Source organism: Epinephelus lanceolatus, chromosome 13 (genome assembly GCF_041903045.1).
Source record: "Epinephelus lanceolatus isolate andai-2023 chromosome 13, ASM4190304v1, whole genome shotgun sequence".
Classification (NCBI taxonomy): domain Eukaryota; kingdom Metazoa; phylum Chordata; class Actinopteri; order Perciformes; family Serranidae; genus Epinephelus; species Epinephelus lanceolatus.
In genome coordinates this window covers 33,597,475-33,613,151 of record NC_135746.1, presented here as the reverse complement: position 1 = coordinate 33,613,151, position 15,677 = coordinate 33,597,475, and the positions used below count along the sequence as shown (strand labels likewise).

General features: G+C 38.7%; 2 protein-coding genes across 5 annotated transcripts in view; one reads left to right on the top strand and one right to left on the bottom strand.

Annotated features, from left to right (window-relative positions):
- Nucleotides 1-1,077: 1,077 nt before the first annotated feature.
- fbxo16 (F-box protein 16) lies at nucleotides 1,078-15,381 on the top strand. The gene is made up of 9 exons (XM_033649283.2): nucleotides 1,078-1,345; nucleotides 1,799-1,907; nucleotides 3,692-3,727; nucleotides 3,952-4,158; nucleotides 4,289-4,453; nucleotides 4,619-4,875; nucleotides 8,609-8,723; nucleotides 9,134-9,386; nucleotides 11,878-15,381. The coding sequence occupies exons 2-9, from the start codon at nucleotides 1,812-1,814 to the stop codon at nucleotides 12,003-12,005; spliced, it is 1,257 nt and encodes a 418-aa protein (XP_033505174.2). The 5' UTR covers nucleotides 1,078-1,345; nucleotides 1,799-1,811; the 3' UTR covers nucleotides 12,006-15,381.
- Nucleotides 12,570-15,677, bottom strand: part of fam49a (family with sequence similarity 49 member A) — a 45,130-nt gene continuing 42,022 nt past the window's right edge. For all 4 annotated transcript variants that reach the window (XM_033648899.2, XM_033648903.2, XM_033648904.2 and 1 more), the window contains one exon: nucleotides 12,570-15,447. In XM_033648899.2, coding sequence (XP_033504790.1) covers nucleotides 15,384-15,447 — 64 coding nt within the window. In that variant the 3' untranslated portion in view covers nucleotides 12,570-15,383. The remainder of the gene's footprint in view (nucleotides 15,448-15,677) is intronic.

Here is a 15,677-nt window from a genome sequence, read left to right as displayed (position 1 = left end):
TTCATTTCCCTAAATTTATTAGTCAGTTGTACTAGTTTAACAGAGTAAAATTATACATATTACTAGTACTCACTCCAACAAGCTACAACAGTAAAATGATATTTAATATGTACTGATGCAGCAGTGCTGACAATGCAGTAATAAAATTATACAATACAAAAATCATTTGCAGGCAGTATTTTTAAATACAAGACAAACCAAGTATTTTTACTTTGATAGCCTACACATTTTGGATAAAGAACTTTTACTGGTATGCTAATCTAACCCAAAGTGCTTCCACCGATCCCAAGTGTGAAATATAGTAGATGAATATAAATACAAGGGACAATTATGTATGTAAACACACGTTATATGTGACCTGAAAATAAATTAACATTTTTGCCATTGCAGATTATATATAGCCTACTTACTTTAAAGGTGCGCTGAGTGGTTTCCGGTTTAGCTCAGTCTGTGTCTGTGTAGCTTGACGCAGCTCTCGAGCTCTCTTTCTTCACAGCAGGTTCTCTGTCGTGGTTGCGCGCGACCGCCCATCCGAGGACGAGCAGCCTTTCTGCTCTTCAATGAAAAACTTCTCGGACTGGTGGCACTGAGTGTTCCAGCAAAATAGGCCCGAAAGGTTTTATCAGTAGAACCACAGTGGTGTGAACTTAACTAATACAACAGGCTCATTAAAGCAGAGAAAAGAACTAATGCCTACATTGTTTACTCAAGTCACTTTATTAAGCATAACAGGCTGCTATACCAATACTATTAGGCTGCTAGGCCTACAACTACTACCACGTCTATTACTACTACTACTACTACTATTACTGCTGCTATTGTTGAGAAAAAATAATGATAATAATTGTTAATGAAATTTGAATAGACTGTGAAATTTGTGTTCCAAATGTAGGCTAGATCTACATGTAGGCAGAACACATGAATGGCCAGCTCTGCAGTCTGAAACATGCCGTCCAAACATAGGCTAAAGCAGCCTATACAGCTGTGAGATGTATGTTCTGCAGCATCAGTGTATCAGGGGCAGATGGTCTTTATAGAAGTTGCAGTGTCAGGCCTTCCGCACTACTATTTGTCATCATTAGAGCCAGTGTCGCCTGCACACTCCACACACTCCACTGTGGTTTGCCTTGCAGCACCCCCCTCTGTGTGTGACAGGCTGTGACAGCCAGCCCATGTAAGGAGAGTACACTCACTGTTACTATGGAAACTAGTAAACTGTGCACAGGGAATTGTGGAGAAGAAGAAGAGTTGGGTGTACGGACACAAAGGCCATTAGGAGTATGCACATAGAAGGAGAGTGTGTTTAGGATTCTTTCCCCCTTCTGTCAGCAGAGAAGAACTAATGGTGAGTAAAACACCAGAAGAGTGTGTGGTACAGTTGTGGGCAGAAACGTAAACTCATATTACACTGCACTGTGTGTAAGGTTGGACTTTTATTATTTTGACTCTGGAGCTGTTATATGGTTTTCCTAACTCTTGTTTTCACAAGTTACACATTGAAAGATGGAGATGTTTTGTTTATTAGGTAACAATGGAGAATAACATGATACCATGAGTAAGGAATTTACACAGTGCCAAGATTATCATTTGACATTATTCATAAGACTTTAATCAGTAGATAAAAGCTGGTATGTTATGTAACTTAATGTGTTACAAGGAGGTTAAACATGAGTCTTAATGTGCTCAGGTAGGTGCTGTAAAGTGGTATATTACACATGCACACAAAAGTGTTAGAAATAGCAGCAAACATTTTACTGAAGTTTCATTTTGTGTATTTTTGTACATCATCTTTACCCAGCTATCACTCAAAGATGCCACTTGCACCGAGGCCATCTACAAGCTGTGCTAAGCTGCAGACCAAGCTGAGCGCCTGGACTCCTTTGAACCACCCACTGTCCAACAGCAAGGTCAGATCAACGCATCCACTCTGAAACTGAACCGTTATGAACAGTCAGAATACAGTTTTTACTTTGGTGGGAAAAGTACTTACTTAAGTAAAAGTAGCAATACCATAGTGTAAAAATAATCCATTACAAGTAAAAATACTTGTTCTGCAGTAAAATGGCCCCTGTGACTGAGATATTATAATATTTGACATTTATAGATTGTTAATACTGATGCATCAATGTGCGAGCAACATTTTACTGTTGTAGCTGGTCAAGGTGGAGCTAGTTTTAACTTTATATAAAATTAGATCAGTAGTCCCAGCCTCGGGGTCAGGGCCCTCCTCAAGGTCACAGGACAAATATTAAAGATAGCGTAAAATTTCAATGAAAAGCCTAATCCCAAATAAATGCCTAGTCCCTTTTATTAGCCTGGTGAGGCTACACATTTTGACAAATAAAGGCCTGTCTCAATTAGAAGCCTGGTCTGGTTGCCAAGCAGTTCTCTGGATGTGTAAAACTAGGCTGGCTGTTATACCTCAAATTATGTGTCCATTCCTTGATTGCCCTGTAAGTTATTTATATTCCTGTAGTCCATAAGGGTCTTCAAATCAAAAGAATCATAAGGGTTTTTCATAAAATTAAATCTAAGTTGTGAGTATTGTTTTAATAGGATAAAGTGGTGTTGTGTCGGTATGTCGGGTGCCGCAATCCTTGAGTGCCATAACTCTCTCTCTCTCTCTCTCTCTCTCTCTCTCTGATGTGCTGTCTGTCGGAGCTGGATCAAATGATTGAAGCTCAGTTTTGTGTGAAAGAATTAAAAGACCTGTAGCAAATATAGGCCTGTTGATTTCAGTGATTTAAGCAAATAATAGCCCGGGCTATCAATTGAAGTTTTCCGATAAATATTTCACACTTGCTTTGGCAATGTAAATGTATGTTTCACAGGCCAATTAAGCTTCTTTGAAATTAAAATCGAAAATTTTATCTGAGTGGTGTTCACATAATGTAATAGGGCAGGAAAGAAGAAAAAGCAAAGTTCCACGTTGCAAATCAGTATTTTTTATTTTATTTTATTCTATTTTATTTTTTGTTTGTTTTTATTTTATTATACTTTTGTGACATTTTGGTTAATTCTACCACTTTGGGCCTCAAACAGCTCTATTAATAAAACCATCTGAGAAGTTTAGAGTGGAAATGTCTCTTTGGTGGAAATGCTCATAAGCCAGAAAGGTAAAGAACCACTGATATTATGTTTTAAAAAATCATTGTATTCTACACGTGATATGATTTTTATTTACAACCTTGATTTTAAAGCCAAATAGTGACTACAACTGTCAGATAAAAATGACGAGAAAAACTACAATATCTCACCCTTATATGTAGCGCAGTACAAGTATAAAGTTGCATACAATGTGAACACTCAACTCAACTACAAAACCTCAAAGTTGTACTGAAGTACTGTCTAAGTATAATGTCCATAGTTGCATTCTACCACTGGAGATACAATCATAAATGTTTCCCTTAGAAAAACTTGAATTAAAGATAAATTAAAGACACCACCACTGGCACAGAAACAGTAATTCTTACAGTATTAATAAGTTAAGTAAGGTCTTAAACAGATGAAAGTTATAACCAGGATCCAGAATGTTAAGTTTGGCCCATGTGTGATGACACAGGACTCACTTACAGGAGTCATTCTGTCATATGTGTTTATCATGTAAAATATCTCACCTGATACACACAATGAGACATTTTTATTCCTGACAATGCAGCTTGATGTGATTCATTATGCTCTTCTTTCTCAGGTGTTTGAAGAGAGGCGAAACCTTCTGGCCAAGTGGGTACGTTAAAATGATGATGATGATGAATAGAGATACACTAAATGTACTGATGGTTCTCTGCTGTGCAGTGAGCTCAGCTGGAGCTCCCTCTAACACAACTGAATCTCTGGTAGTCATTAGAAACCACGCTTTGTGCTCTGTGGAGTCCATTTTCCACCCCGCTCCATTCAGCTGAAAGAGTCCATGTGGAGGAATTCTGTTATGCTCTTTCATGTCTTTGTCAGTTTGACAGGTGGTCTGACAGCCAGAGGAAGGCGGTGCTGCAGGACTTTGTGCTGAGCTGTTCAGTGGAGCAGCTGACGTTCCTGAGCCTCAGCGTGAGCAGACGGCTCCCTCTGCAGGCCTCAGACTTCACCTGCCTGCTGCCCAGAGCCCTCTGCCTCTACCTCTTCTCCTTTCTGGACCCACGCAGCCTCTGTCGATGTGCACAGGTACACACACTGGCCATAAATACATTTATGTAGGGTTGCTAACATGGATGACTCAACTATTTCTGAGCCAGATGAGAATTCTGGCTTGTTAAATGGCCATACTCTGGGTGTTTTTATCATCTGCTGGCAGGTGAGCTGGCACTGGAAGAGCATAGTGGAACTGGACCAGCTTTGGATGCCAAAATGTGTGAGGCTTGGCTGGTGCATCAACTTTTCCCCCACCCCTCTGGAGCAGGGCGTCTGGAAGAGACACTACATCCAGACTGTGCAGGAGCTGCGCCTCACCTCGCTGCAGGTCCAGAGATCAGATCCAGAGCTATCAACCATGATTCAGTTCTCAGATATCCAGTAGCTACTATGGCTCAGGATAAACTTTCCTGAAGGATACATTTATATTTTGGTGTAACTACATTATCATGCAGTGATAAGAGGTTTATAAAAGTCTATTGTTCACCTCTAGGCTGCCTCATCTCAGCAGCAGTTTAAGGTTCCACATGCATCAGCTGTCAGCAGTAGATATGAAGATCTTTCAGAAGTGGCCTTCATAAGCGAAGAGCGCCCAGCGTCCACCACCCAGACACTTGGAGGCATCTCCAGGGCGGGTTTAAGAAAGGAGAAGCAGCCGTCTGCACCGCCACCGTGGAGAGACTCTGACAGATGTCCCAAAGACATACTACGCTTCAACTACTTGGACAACCTGGACCCCACTGAGCAAGCGTAAGGCTGCAGGGTACATACAGAGGGATGAACAGCTTTCAAATAGGCCATTATAATCAGTCAAATAACAAAAAATAAATTCAAAGGAAAACTGAAGGAAAAATAAGTTCACTAAGTAAACAAAAACAAACTTCCCAGTACTGACCTTCATCATGTTACTGATGGGGCTTGATGAGAAACATTATTTAAACCAGGAGAGACTTCATTTACAGTGAACAATAAGTTTATGACATGGTGTATGATACAGTTAATGTGATGAGGCTTTGGTGATTAGACCCCACAGTGATGTAGAATATTTAGGGGGCAGTGTTGCCATGGTTAGTTCAGGATTATTTCCCCCAATGGAGTCTGGACACTGGTGGTGGATGTGAGGAGAGTGAAATAACATAACAGAAACACAAAATGTGCAAAGATGTGCAAAGATAGGATAAAATCAGTTCTAACTTTTTTGATCCCAAGGGGTAAATTCACGTGGTAGAGCAACACACAGACAGACTGAGAGGTAACGGGACAAAGACATATTTGAATAAAATTTAAAAATTAAATAATATACAAGACTTTAAAAGGGCTATATACAATATACAGACCCTTTCCAAAAAATTAGAATATCATGGAAAAGTTGTTTCATTTCCATAATTCCATTCAAAAAGTTAAACTTTCATAGATTATAGATTCAGGGCCCACAATTTAAACGATTTCAAGTATTTATTTGTTTACTTTTACATAATTTGGGCTTCCAGCTCATAAAACCCATGAAAACAGGAATTCAAAAAATTAGAATACTGTGAAGAAATCAGCCCAAATTTTGCAGGGCATAAATGTTTTAAACTGAGTGTCACACACTAATCATCTACTAAACTCAAAGCACCTGCACAGGTTTCCCCAGGTGTCATTAAATTGCTTCAGTTTGGTTCAATTGTCTCAGTTCGGTTCAATATGGGGAAGACTGCAGACTTGACAACTGGCCAGAAGACCATCATTGATACCCTCCATAGGATGGGTAAGCCACAAAAGTTCATAGCTAAGGAGGCTGGCTGTTCACAGAGTGCTGTGTCCAAGCATATCAACGGAAAGTCTAGTGGAAGGGCAAAATGTGGCAGGAGAAGATGCACCAGCAAAAGAGATGACCGTGGGCTTCAGCGGATTATCAAACAGAGAAGATTCAAGAATCTGGCAGAGATCCAGAAAGAGTGGAATGAGGCAGGAGTCACAGCTTCAAAAACCACCACATTCAGACGCATCCAGGAGATGGGCTACAACTGTCGGGTTCCTCGGGTCAAGCCACTTCTGAGCCTGAGCCAACGTAGGAAGCGTCTCAACTGGGCCAAGGAGAAGAAGGACTGGACTGTTGGCCAGTGGTCCAAGGTCCTCTTTTCCGATGAAAGTAAAGTGTGCCTTTCATTCGGGAATCAAGGTCCAAGGGTTTGGAGGAAGACGGGTGAGGAACAGAACCCAAGCTGCTTGAGGTCCAGTGTGAAATATCCACAGTCAGTCATGATTTGGGGTGCAATGTCCGGTGCAGGTGTTGGTAAACTCTGCTTTCTTAAATCCAAGGTCACCGCAACAGTCTACCAGAATGTTTTAGAGGACTTCATGATTCCTTCTGCTGAGGATCTGTATGGAGATGCAGATTTCATCTTCCAGCAGGACCTGGCCCCTGCCCATACCGCCAGAAGCACCAAAACCTGGTTTGATGCCCATGCCATCACAGTGCTAATGGAAGTCCTAAACCCCATTGAGAATCTATGGGGTATTATCAAGAGGAAAATGAGGGACACCAGACCCAAAAACAAAGAAGGGCTGACAGCAAGCATCAAGGAAATCTGGGCTTCCATAACTCCCAGGCAATGCCACAGGCTGATTGCCTCAATGCCACGGCGCATCGAGGCAGTGATTAAGGCAAAGGGATTCCCAACCAAGTATTGAAGATTGACATATCGTTTTGAAAGTACCATATTTTGATTGATTTGAAGTGATCCTAATTTCTTTCTTTTTTTTTCTGCAAAAACTGAGAAGTAAATGGTGATTTCTTCACAGTATTCTAATTTTTTGAATTCCTGTTTTCATGGGTTTTATGAGCTGGAAGCCCAGATTATGTAAAAATAAACAAATAAATACTTGAAATCGTTTAAATTGTGGGCCCTGAATCTATAATCTATGAAAGTTTAACTTTTTGAATGGAATTATGGAAATGAAACAACTTTTCCATGATATTCTAATTTTTTGGAAAGGGTCTATATATTACAATACCCTTGACCATGGATGGATTACAGAACGGGCCTATAAGGCACAAGATCAGAGGCCCAAAGTGTCACCTGCAAAATGTCACTCGAAGAGACTCATACTGACCCAGTGGCGACTCAAATGATCCCAAAGAGACACAAATTACAACAAAGAAATGTAACCAACTGCAAAGACACCTAAAAATACTACAAAGAGACACAATGGGATTACAATCAATCAATCAATCAATCAATTTTATTTATAAAGCCCAATATCACAAATCACAATTTGCCTCACAGGGCTTTACAGCATACAACATCCCTCTGTCCTTTGGACCCTCACAGCGGATAAGGAAAAACTCCCCAAATTACAAGGAGACACACAACAGCTTCAAAGAGACACAATACAACTACGAAGAAATGCAAAACTGCAAACAAACACAAAATGACTATACGATATAAACAACTACAAAGAGAATCAAAATTATTACAAAGAGACAAAATAACAACAAAGAGATGTTAACAACTATAAAGAGACTCAAAATGACTGCAAGGAGATGTAGACAACTACAAACAGACACAAAACAACAACAAAGAAATGTTAACAAATGCAAAGAGACTCAAAATTACTACAAAGAGAGGTAAACAACTACAAGGAGACATGAAATGACTACAAAGAGATGCAAAACAACTTCAAAGAGACACAAAATGACTACAAAGAGATGCAAAACAGCTTCAAAGAGACACAAAATGACTACAAAGAGATGTAAAACAGCTGCAAACAGACACAAATTGACCACTTAGAGTCATAAACAACTACAAAGAGATACAAAACAGCTGCAAACAGACACAAATTGACCACTTAGAGTCATAAACAACTACAAAAATTACTACAAAGACACATAAACAACTACAAAGAGATACAAAACAGCTGCAAAGTGACACACGATGACTACAAAGAGACACAAATCCACAACAAGATGTGTAACGATAGCAAAGAGATGCAAAACAACAACAAAAAGATGCTAAACAACTAGTCTGTGTATCTTGCTGTAGGAGAGGTTGTGGGGCCTACTGCATGTCTATGCCCAGGGGCCTGTTGTCTCATAATCTGCCCATGCTTGAGACTATATAAGGAAATTGTGCAAATATCGTGCAGAGGAGTTCCAACAGTGCCCTGCAGCAAGGTCATAATGTGTGAACTATACTTTATAGGTACAGGTATGGATAATATGATAATAAAAAAAAAATATTGTTATATATAATATACGTGCAGTATATGTAAAATACAGGCTACAGTACAGGCTAAATACAAGCTACAGTAATAATACAAGTCAGCTAAACTATCCATCACCACATGCAGCAGATAGTAGGAATAAATATCAATATTTGCAGAGCAACAGATCCACTTTGCTCTTTGACCCTCCCTTTCTGCAGATAACAAATACATAACTAACTTATTTTGCACCGTGATGTTCCACCCACTCACTGACTCCACCGTCTCTGTGCAGGCAAGTGAAGAGCAGAGCCTCCACCTGCCGCAGCAACACATGGAAGCCAGACGCCGTCAGGAGCCAGAAAACACTGTCTGAGGCGCATTACAAACTACGCAAAGCCAAATCGCTGGTAAAGCACGCTCCATTCATCATCACTGCCATAACCCCACTGTGACTGTGACCTCCTTGTCTGAATCAAAGGGGGGTGATAAACGTGGAGGATCCTCTGGAGACCGTGCAACCAGCAGGCATCATGCATTATGGAGCAGCGTTTACACAGAAAAAGCATGTTAATGATGAGCTGCTCAGAGAGGGCGGTGACAGGGGGGAAGCCAAATTATGCTGATGATGGGGTCTGAGGAGGGGGGAGGAGAGGGTGAGATAGAGGACACTGTGTCATTTAATATTCAGGCTTTGGTGAAATCCTCATGCTTAATTATATTTGCCTGGATGCAGGAACTAATGTGAAATATACATAACACACCTGGAAGTGTGTTGAATTTGAATTTCTCTGAACGTTTGGTTGTCTTTCTCCTTCAGATGTTCCTCAGCTTCAACAGCAGAACCCAACATCCTCCTCCTCCTCCTCCTCCTCCTCATCATCATCCTCATGAGTCCCAAGCTCGACCCTCTTGGGCAGCTCACAGTCACGACCACGCGGTCACCGCCAAGAGTATGCTGCACCTGGCCCAGTGCAATGCCGGGATCCGTCCAGGGCCGGTGAGGTCAGCAGTGCCACGGCTGAGTGTGGAGGCACTCAGGGCTTCCCAGCGCTCACACCGGAGCGTTCCCAGTAAGCAATCACTGCAGCTCCGCTCCTCTGGGCTGAATATGATGTAACCACACAGCAAGAAACAAGACAAATATTGGTTTGAAAATGACTGATTCTGCAAGAAAGTCGCAGACTGTGTGCAACTTGTGACCCTATTAGAAATGTTTTATGTCTTGTTAGTAACTCCCAAGTGGAGTTAAATTATTGATTCTGAGCGTTTTAGTTTTTTTTTTTTAAAGCAAAACAACAGAAGATGTAAGCTGCATTTAAAATCAAAAAAGTTCTGTGAGGAACACTTTATTCAAAGAAAACTTTATTTCCATTTGCAGTATTATATTTGGCGGTATGGCTCTGTTCTCGGGCCTCTCTGTCTTTCCTTGGGTCTACGTGGAAAGCCTCTTCCACGCGCCTATGTGGAAAGCATAAGCGGAGAGAGCATACTTCTCTGCCCTTCCACGTGCGAACGAGGAAAGGCAGAGGCAGAGAGAGCAAACCTCCCTGCCCTTCCATGTGCCTACATGGAAAGCCTATGGCAGGGACAAAGCAGCTTGCAGAGGCAGCAGCAACAGTAGGCAGGCCACAGCAGTTTTAATAGGGCACCCTGAATGAGATTCGCCAATTGGTTGTGTAGAAAGGAATCATGTGATCTATCAGCTGACTCCCTTCCATCAGTCAGCTGCTCCATCAGTTGATTGGGCTGTTTGAAATCAGCTGATGTAGCTGGGATGTGATCTGAGCTTGACATCATGTCCTGCCTGAACTAACGCTATGCTCAGATTTTGAAATTAAATGGTTGATTATCACCTAAAATTAAATTTTAAGGCTTTTCTTGCACTAAAGTATTTCCACTTGGCTGAACTGTCTGTGGTAAGAAAATGCTGAACATTTCAATGTACTCTTGTATAAAATCAAAAAGAGGGATGGCTTTATTTTACTACAATATTATATACATGTCGCCCTGTTTTATTTTCTCTGAACTGACTAAAACATAAGTTCAAATGTGTGAAGTTAAAGTGGCCTACAGGTCTTGACAGACCTTTATTAATTTCATTAATTAATTCACTTAATTCCGCAGTTACTGTGCTAGGAAATTTGTTTCTGCTGTTTCTAATGTGTCAACATGCAGCGTCAACAAGTATCAAATTCAACTGTTACAGTGAAATTAATTTGGGTGAACTGACCCTTTAAAATGTACAGCATGTGTGCTGCTACAGCACTCATATCAGAGAGCAGTCCCTAATCTGCATCATAGTCACAGCAGCTGTTAAGAACGGTCAGCTCTGTTGGAACATGTTGACCAATCAGATGTCCCATGCTGACAAAATATATTCCTCCACATTATTTTATATTTATTTATTTATTTAACATGCATTCAACCAGGAAAAGCCTCACTGAGATTAAAAATTTCATTTACATGAGTGTCCTGGCCAAGGCAGGGAGCAGCACATTAATTAAAGGGTAACTTCTGTATTGGATCTTATTTTTTAATGTTTTTATGTCTGTGTGACTAAACTAGTTTGAAATTGGTCCAGTTTTGAAGGAGAGCACTGCAGCGGTCAGCGGCGAAACAGGCCGCAATTTAAACACTCAGAGCTTTTAGCACCATCAATTTAAGTCCACCACAAGTGCTTGTTTTTGCCACTGACAGGCTCAGATTGTTCAGTGTCTGACAACATTATAGAAAGGATCCCTACAGAGATAATATGTTTTTGTTAAAGAATAAGATCCTTTTTGTTTAACCAGAAACAGCCCCAACATCACTGTCATCAAACCCACCAGACCCAATTTAAATTAAGTCATTTTATCATTATATAGCACACTTCATTTAAAGTCAACAGAAACAAACAAACAAACCAACAAACAAAACAAACTTACAAAAGCAATCTTGGTTCTTTTTTCCAATGTTAACAATCACGACTCTGGTTTGATCAAATAAACCCTTGATTCACCCAGTTAGATAAGAAAACATGCTGGTTTTATACAAGCTAAAATACTGTTAATTTAAATGGAGTCTGGTGGGTTTGACGATGGTGATTTCAGGGCTGTTTCTGGTTAAATAAAAAGGATCTTACTCTTTAACGAAATGTCTATCTCTGTAGGGATCCTTTCCATAATATTTTCAGAAACTTAAAATAATAATCTGAGTCTGTCCCTTGATACTGGACCAACTTCAAAAATACTTGTCGCCATTCATTGCTTAGACACAAAAACATGGCAAAATAAGGTCCAAGCTGAAAAATACTAAAGTTACCCTTGAAACAAAGTTTCAGACACACAACATATAACAGTTAAAGACAGTAACATTTCAGAATCACAGCATGAGTATGCTAAAATTCACATCATCATATCCTGGATCAAATAAAGACACAAAGCTCAGTCAGGGCATCTTCAACACGATGCGCCTTCATCCAACTCCTTTATTTTATTTTTGAAATAACATTGGCCTTTTTTTAGCAGTTTGAACCAAAAGTGGAAACATTATTACTGAAGTGAATGTTTCTATCATTTCCAGGTACACCACTGTTTGAGGCTCAGCCCTGGACTGCTGCACACACACAGACAAGGAGTGAAGCTCACATCCCACATCAGGAAGATGTCAGAGCAAGGCTCAGAGCTGCAGCTTCAGACGGTGTAGTTTAATGTATTTTACACATGTAATACATTCTGCAACTACATTTCTTCACAGGCTATGTTGTGTTAAAACGGCACTGGATGGAGATAAAAAGTGAGTTTAGTTTTTTTTACATTTACTTATAATTATTTTTGACATTGTGTGAAAAGAACTGAAGAAATAAATCAGTCATTGAGAAGTTTAAAGAACTAATATGTCCCCATGACTTTACACTTTACAGAAATCACTTATGCACAAGAAATGTTTTTTAAGAAAACAGTATTTTACATAAGGTATAAATAAAGTTAGCAACCTTGTAGTTTTAATAGGAACACATCTTGAATATTTTATTGGTTTTGTTTAATGTCTAACATTTAAAAATACAAAAGGTGCTTGTTTTCTTTTACAGATGTAATTCTTTAAGGTACATTGTGGATTTTTCGACCACTGGCAGAGCTGTTTAGATGAGTGGGTCCAAGTTTTGTTTGTATATTGTGTACACTCACATAGTTCACATGGTCTCCTATATATAACATAGTTTTGTTCTTTAATTTCAAGCTAGTACTAATAAGAAAACCAAAGGAAACATGGTGTGTATAAGAAATGTACCACCTTTATTATCCAATCCACACATCCCATTCAATATGCAATACAAAGCCAAAGCAATTTATATAAACAGTGAGTCTGAACTCCAAAAAATATTAAACAATAACTGTCAGTTTAAACAAACAAACTCATTTTGTCTCAGTATTCAAAAACAACTTCTTGCATTCAACACACAGTAGCAATACTTGGGGCAAAGAGGGAAGCTTCGTGTACATCAATCACCACGTGGCTCCTTCCGAACCACTTCAGTCAGATATGAAATATCAATGTCATACGTACACCTCGCTCCGAGTCTCGTCCATGTACAGTTTTCACTCATTGCATATAAAACATTGCATTCAAAGTATGGCTCACACACATACACGTATATATTACTAAATACAGAAGGATCAAAAATAAACAACAGAGCTAAATGAATGGTAGATACCTGACGTGTTAATTTAATGTTAATGAACTGAATGTTAAGGTGTTAATCAAAGGGCAGGAGTGTATGGATCAGTATATATGTATATATATGGCTTATGAAGTCAAAGTTGTGGATGAAACATAAAAAATGTTGTCTTTACAGGTTTCACAGGTTAAGTCCTAATATTGTCAGCTTATCAAAGTCTTTAAGGCAATGTTGTGCTCCATGATAAGCCACAGACATTTCCATGATGATTGTGTGGTGAAGTCCTTGTTATTCTCTGGGAAAGTGAACGTGGAAGGTTTACATCAAAAATAAAACTGATCTTAAAAACTGATAGAAGTATTTATTGGTTGCATCCTTTCATATACACTTTCTTCTCCATTGGCCTTCAGAGATTACAGTAAAACTTAACAGTGTAGCTTAAAGCAATGTACAACAGTCACGATGATGAGATTGTCTGACCTCTTGCACAGGTTTGAGTACGTACGGAGCTGCTGCTCAGCTGCACACTGAGGGAATGAACAATCAGGATCAGCTAAGGTTTGTAGAGTGAGTCAGGATATCAGTAATACACAATAGACTCTCATATTGGCTTGATTAGTGATCATAACCACAAAATGTGTGGAAAGTTTTGAAAGTCATTCACTTTTACCTTGGCAGTCAAAATTAAGGCAAATTTTGGAGTGTAGATTATCACAAAATGTTAACTATCAGGCTGTGAAACAATCCTGAGTGTAGTCTGATGAACATAAGACAAATATGCCTTTAAACATGTCAAACAATATCAACAGTTCATATTTAATTTGAATCTAGTCACATTAGTCTCACCAGTGGAGATGAGGTGATTTATTCCTTTAATACCTCTGGGAATCGATTCAGAGGGTTTAAACGAATTTATTTTCTTCTAAAGAGAATGGAAACATACTATGGAGGCCCATTTCTGCCGAATAAAAAAGATCCTGTGAGTCATTATGGGAAACTTTATTAAAATAATGACTTCATATCTCAAAATAATCATTTAGTAATGAGACAATTTCTCAAAACGACTTCTACTTTTTCATTATTTTGAAATACTAAGTCAATATTTTGATAAAGTTCGTAAGATGCCAAGTTATTTTTGAAATACTCAATCATTATTTTAAGACACTAACTCACTTTTTTCTATAATACTAAGTAATTCTGAGTTACTACTTTGTTATTTAAAGATACTAGCTAATTATTTAGAAATTTTAAAACATTATTTTGAAATACAGACTCTTACTTTGAAATTCAAGTCATTATTTCGAGATACTTCATTATTTTGAGTCATTATTTTTGATCAAGTTTCTCATTATAATGAATAACAGGGTCATTTTTACTCATCAAACTGGCAGAAATAATAATAAACACATATTTATTCAGATTTTTTCTTTCTTTTAGAGAAATGCATTTTCTGTTTAATATAAAAGCCACAAAGTAAGTCATTTAAAACATGGCAAAACACGCAACTCTCATTCAGAGCGTTGCAACAAAACATACAAATAAAATATTTGGTGGGTTGATCTGATCTTTGTGTGTCGTCATCACAGCCTATTCAATCGGTGAAACCTCTTCAGAGCAAACTTTGACATACTGGATCTTACTGGATGTGCAAAGTAACTTTTATGTTCACAGTGGATTTATTTCAACAGTTGCACAAGACTGGAGTGTGAGAGAAAAAAGACAAATACAAAAGCTGACTATAAAAAGAGAACACACCAAAATGCTTTTAGCAATACGTACATCGAACCAATCAATCCCTTATCTGCTGTCAATATTTAGCCCTTCACTGCAACACAACATTGATTGATTTCATATCCTGTCATTAAATCGCACTCTTTGTAGATTAAAAGAATGAAAAAACTTCACTTGTTTCATACATGTTGACACAAAATCTGTCACTGTGATATAAACCAGAACCTGTGTCACAATTTAAAATGTTCACTCTTTCAAAGAAAGATTTGTTTTGCTTCAAAAAACCGAGCTGAGTTTGAATAAAAGCTGTACAACAAACTTATTTCACTGTCAAATAAAAGACTGAGAAGATTCATCCAAGAACATTTTTTCCAAGTGCTGCTCACAAAGCTCAGTTACATAAGGCTGATAGGTTTCCATCATTTGTGCTTTGACAGCTGTTAACAGTAGAGGCAATTCATGTGATGTGACTTCATACTGTCTTTGCAAAGTAGAAGGTACATGTTCTGCAGGGTTCAATAGCTTGGAGGGAATGACTATGCAAATACACACAAGTATTAACATCGAGTCTTTTTAAATAATGTAAACATATACATCTTATTGAGGTCAGAGCATTGATCCTCTTCATATCTGTTTATGTAAAAAAAAAAAAAAAAGGAAAAAAAAAAAAGAACAAACATTACTGGAGCATCGTCCGGATGTTCTTCGGAGTGGACTCGTCATTCAGGTGTTTTGTGGTGAATCTGAGGAGAAGCAAATATTACAGTGGACATTAGTGGGACTTTCAACAATAACAACAAGAAGGAGGTCGGAAGATCCAAAGCACCAATCCGCTCCGAGGACTGTATTATCATTCTTTCTTTTCATATTCAAAAGGGAATCCAAATTTAAAAAACTAAAAAAAAAAACAAAAAAAAGATTAAAAGAACAAATGGAACACAAATTACTCAGTACTCTCATCTCTTGTTGACTC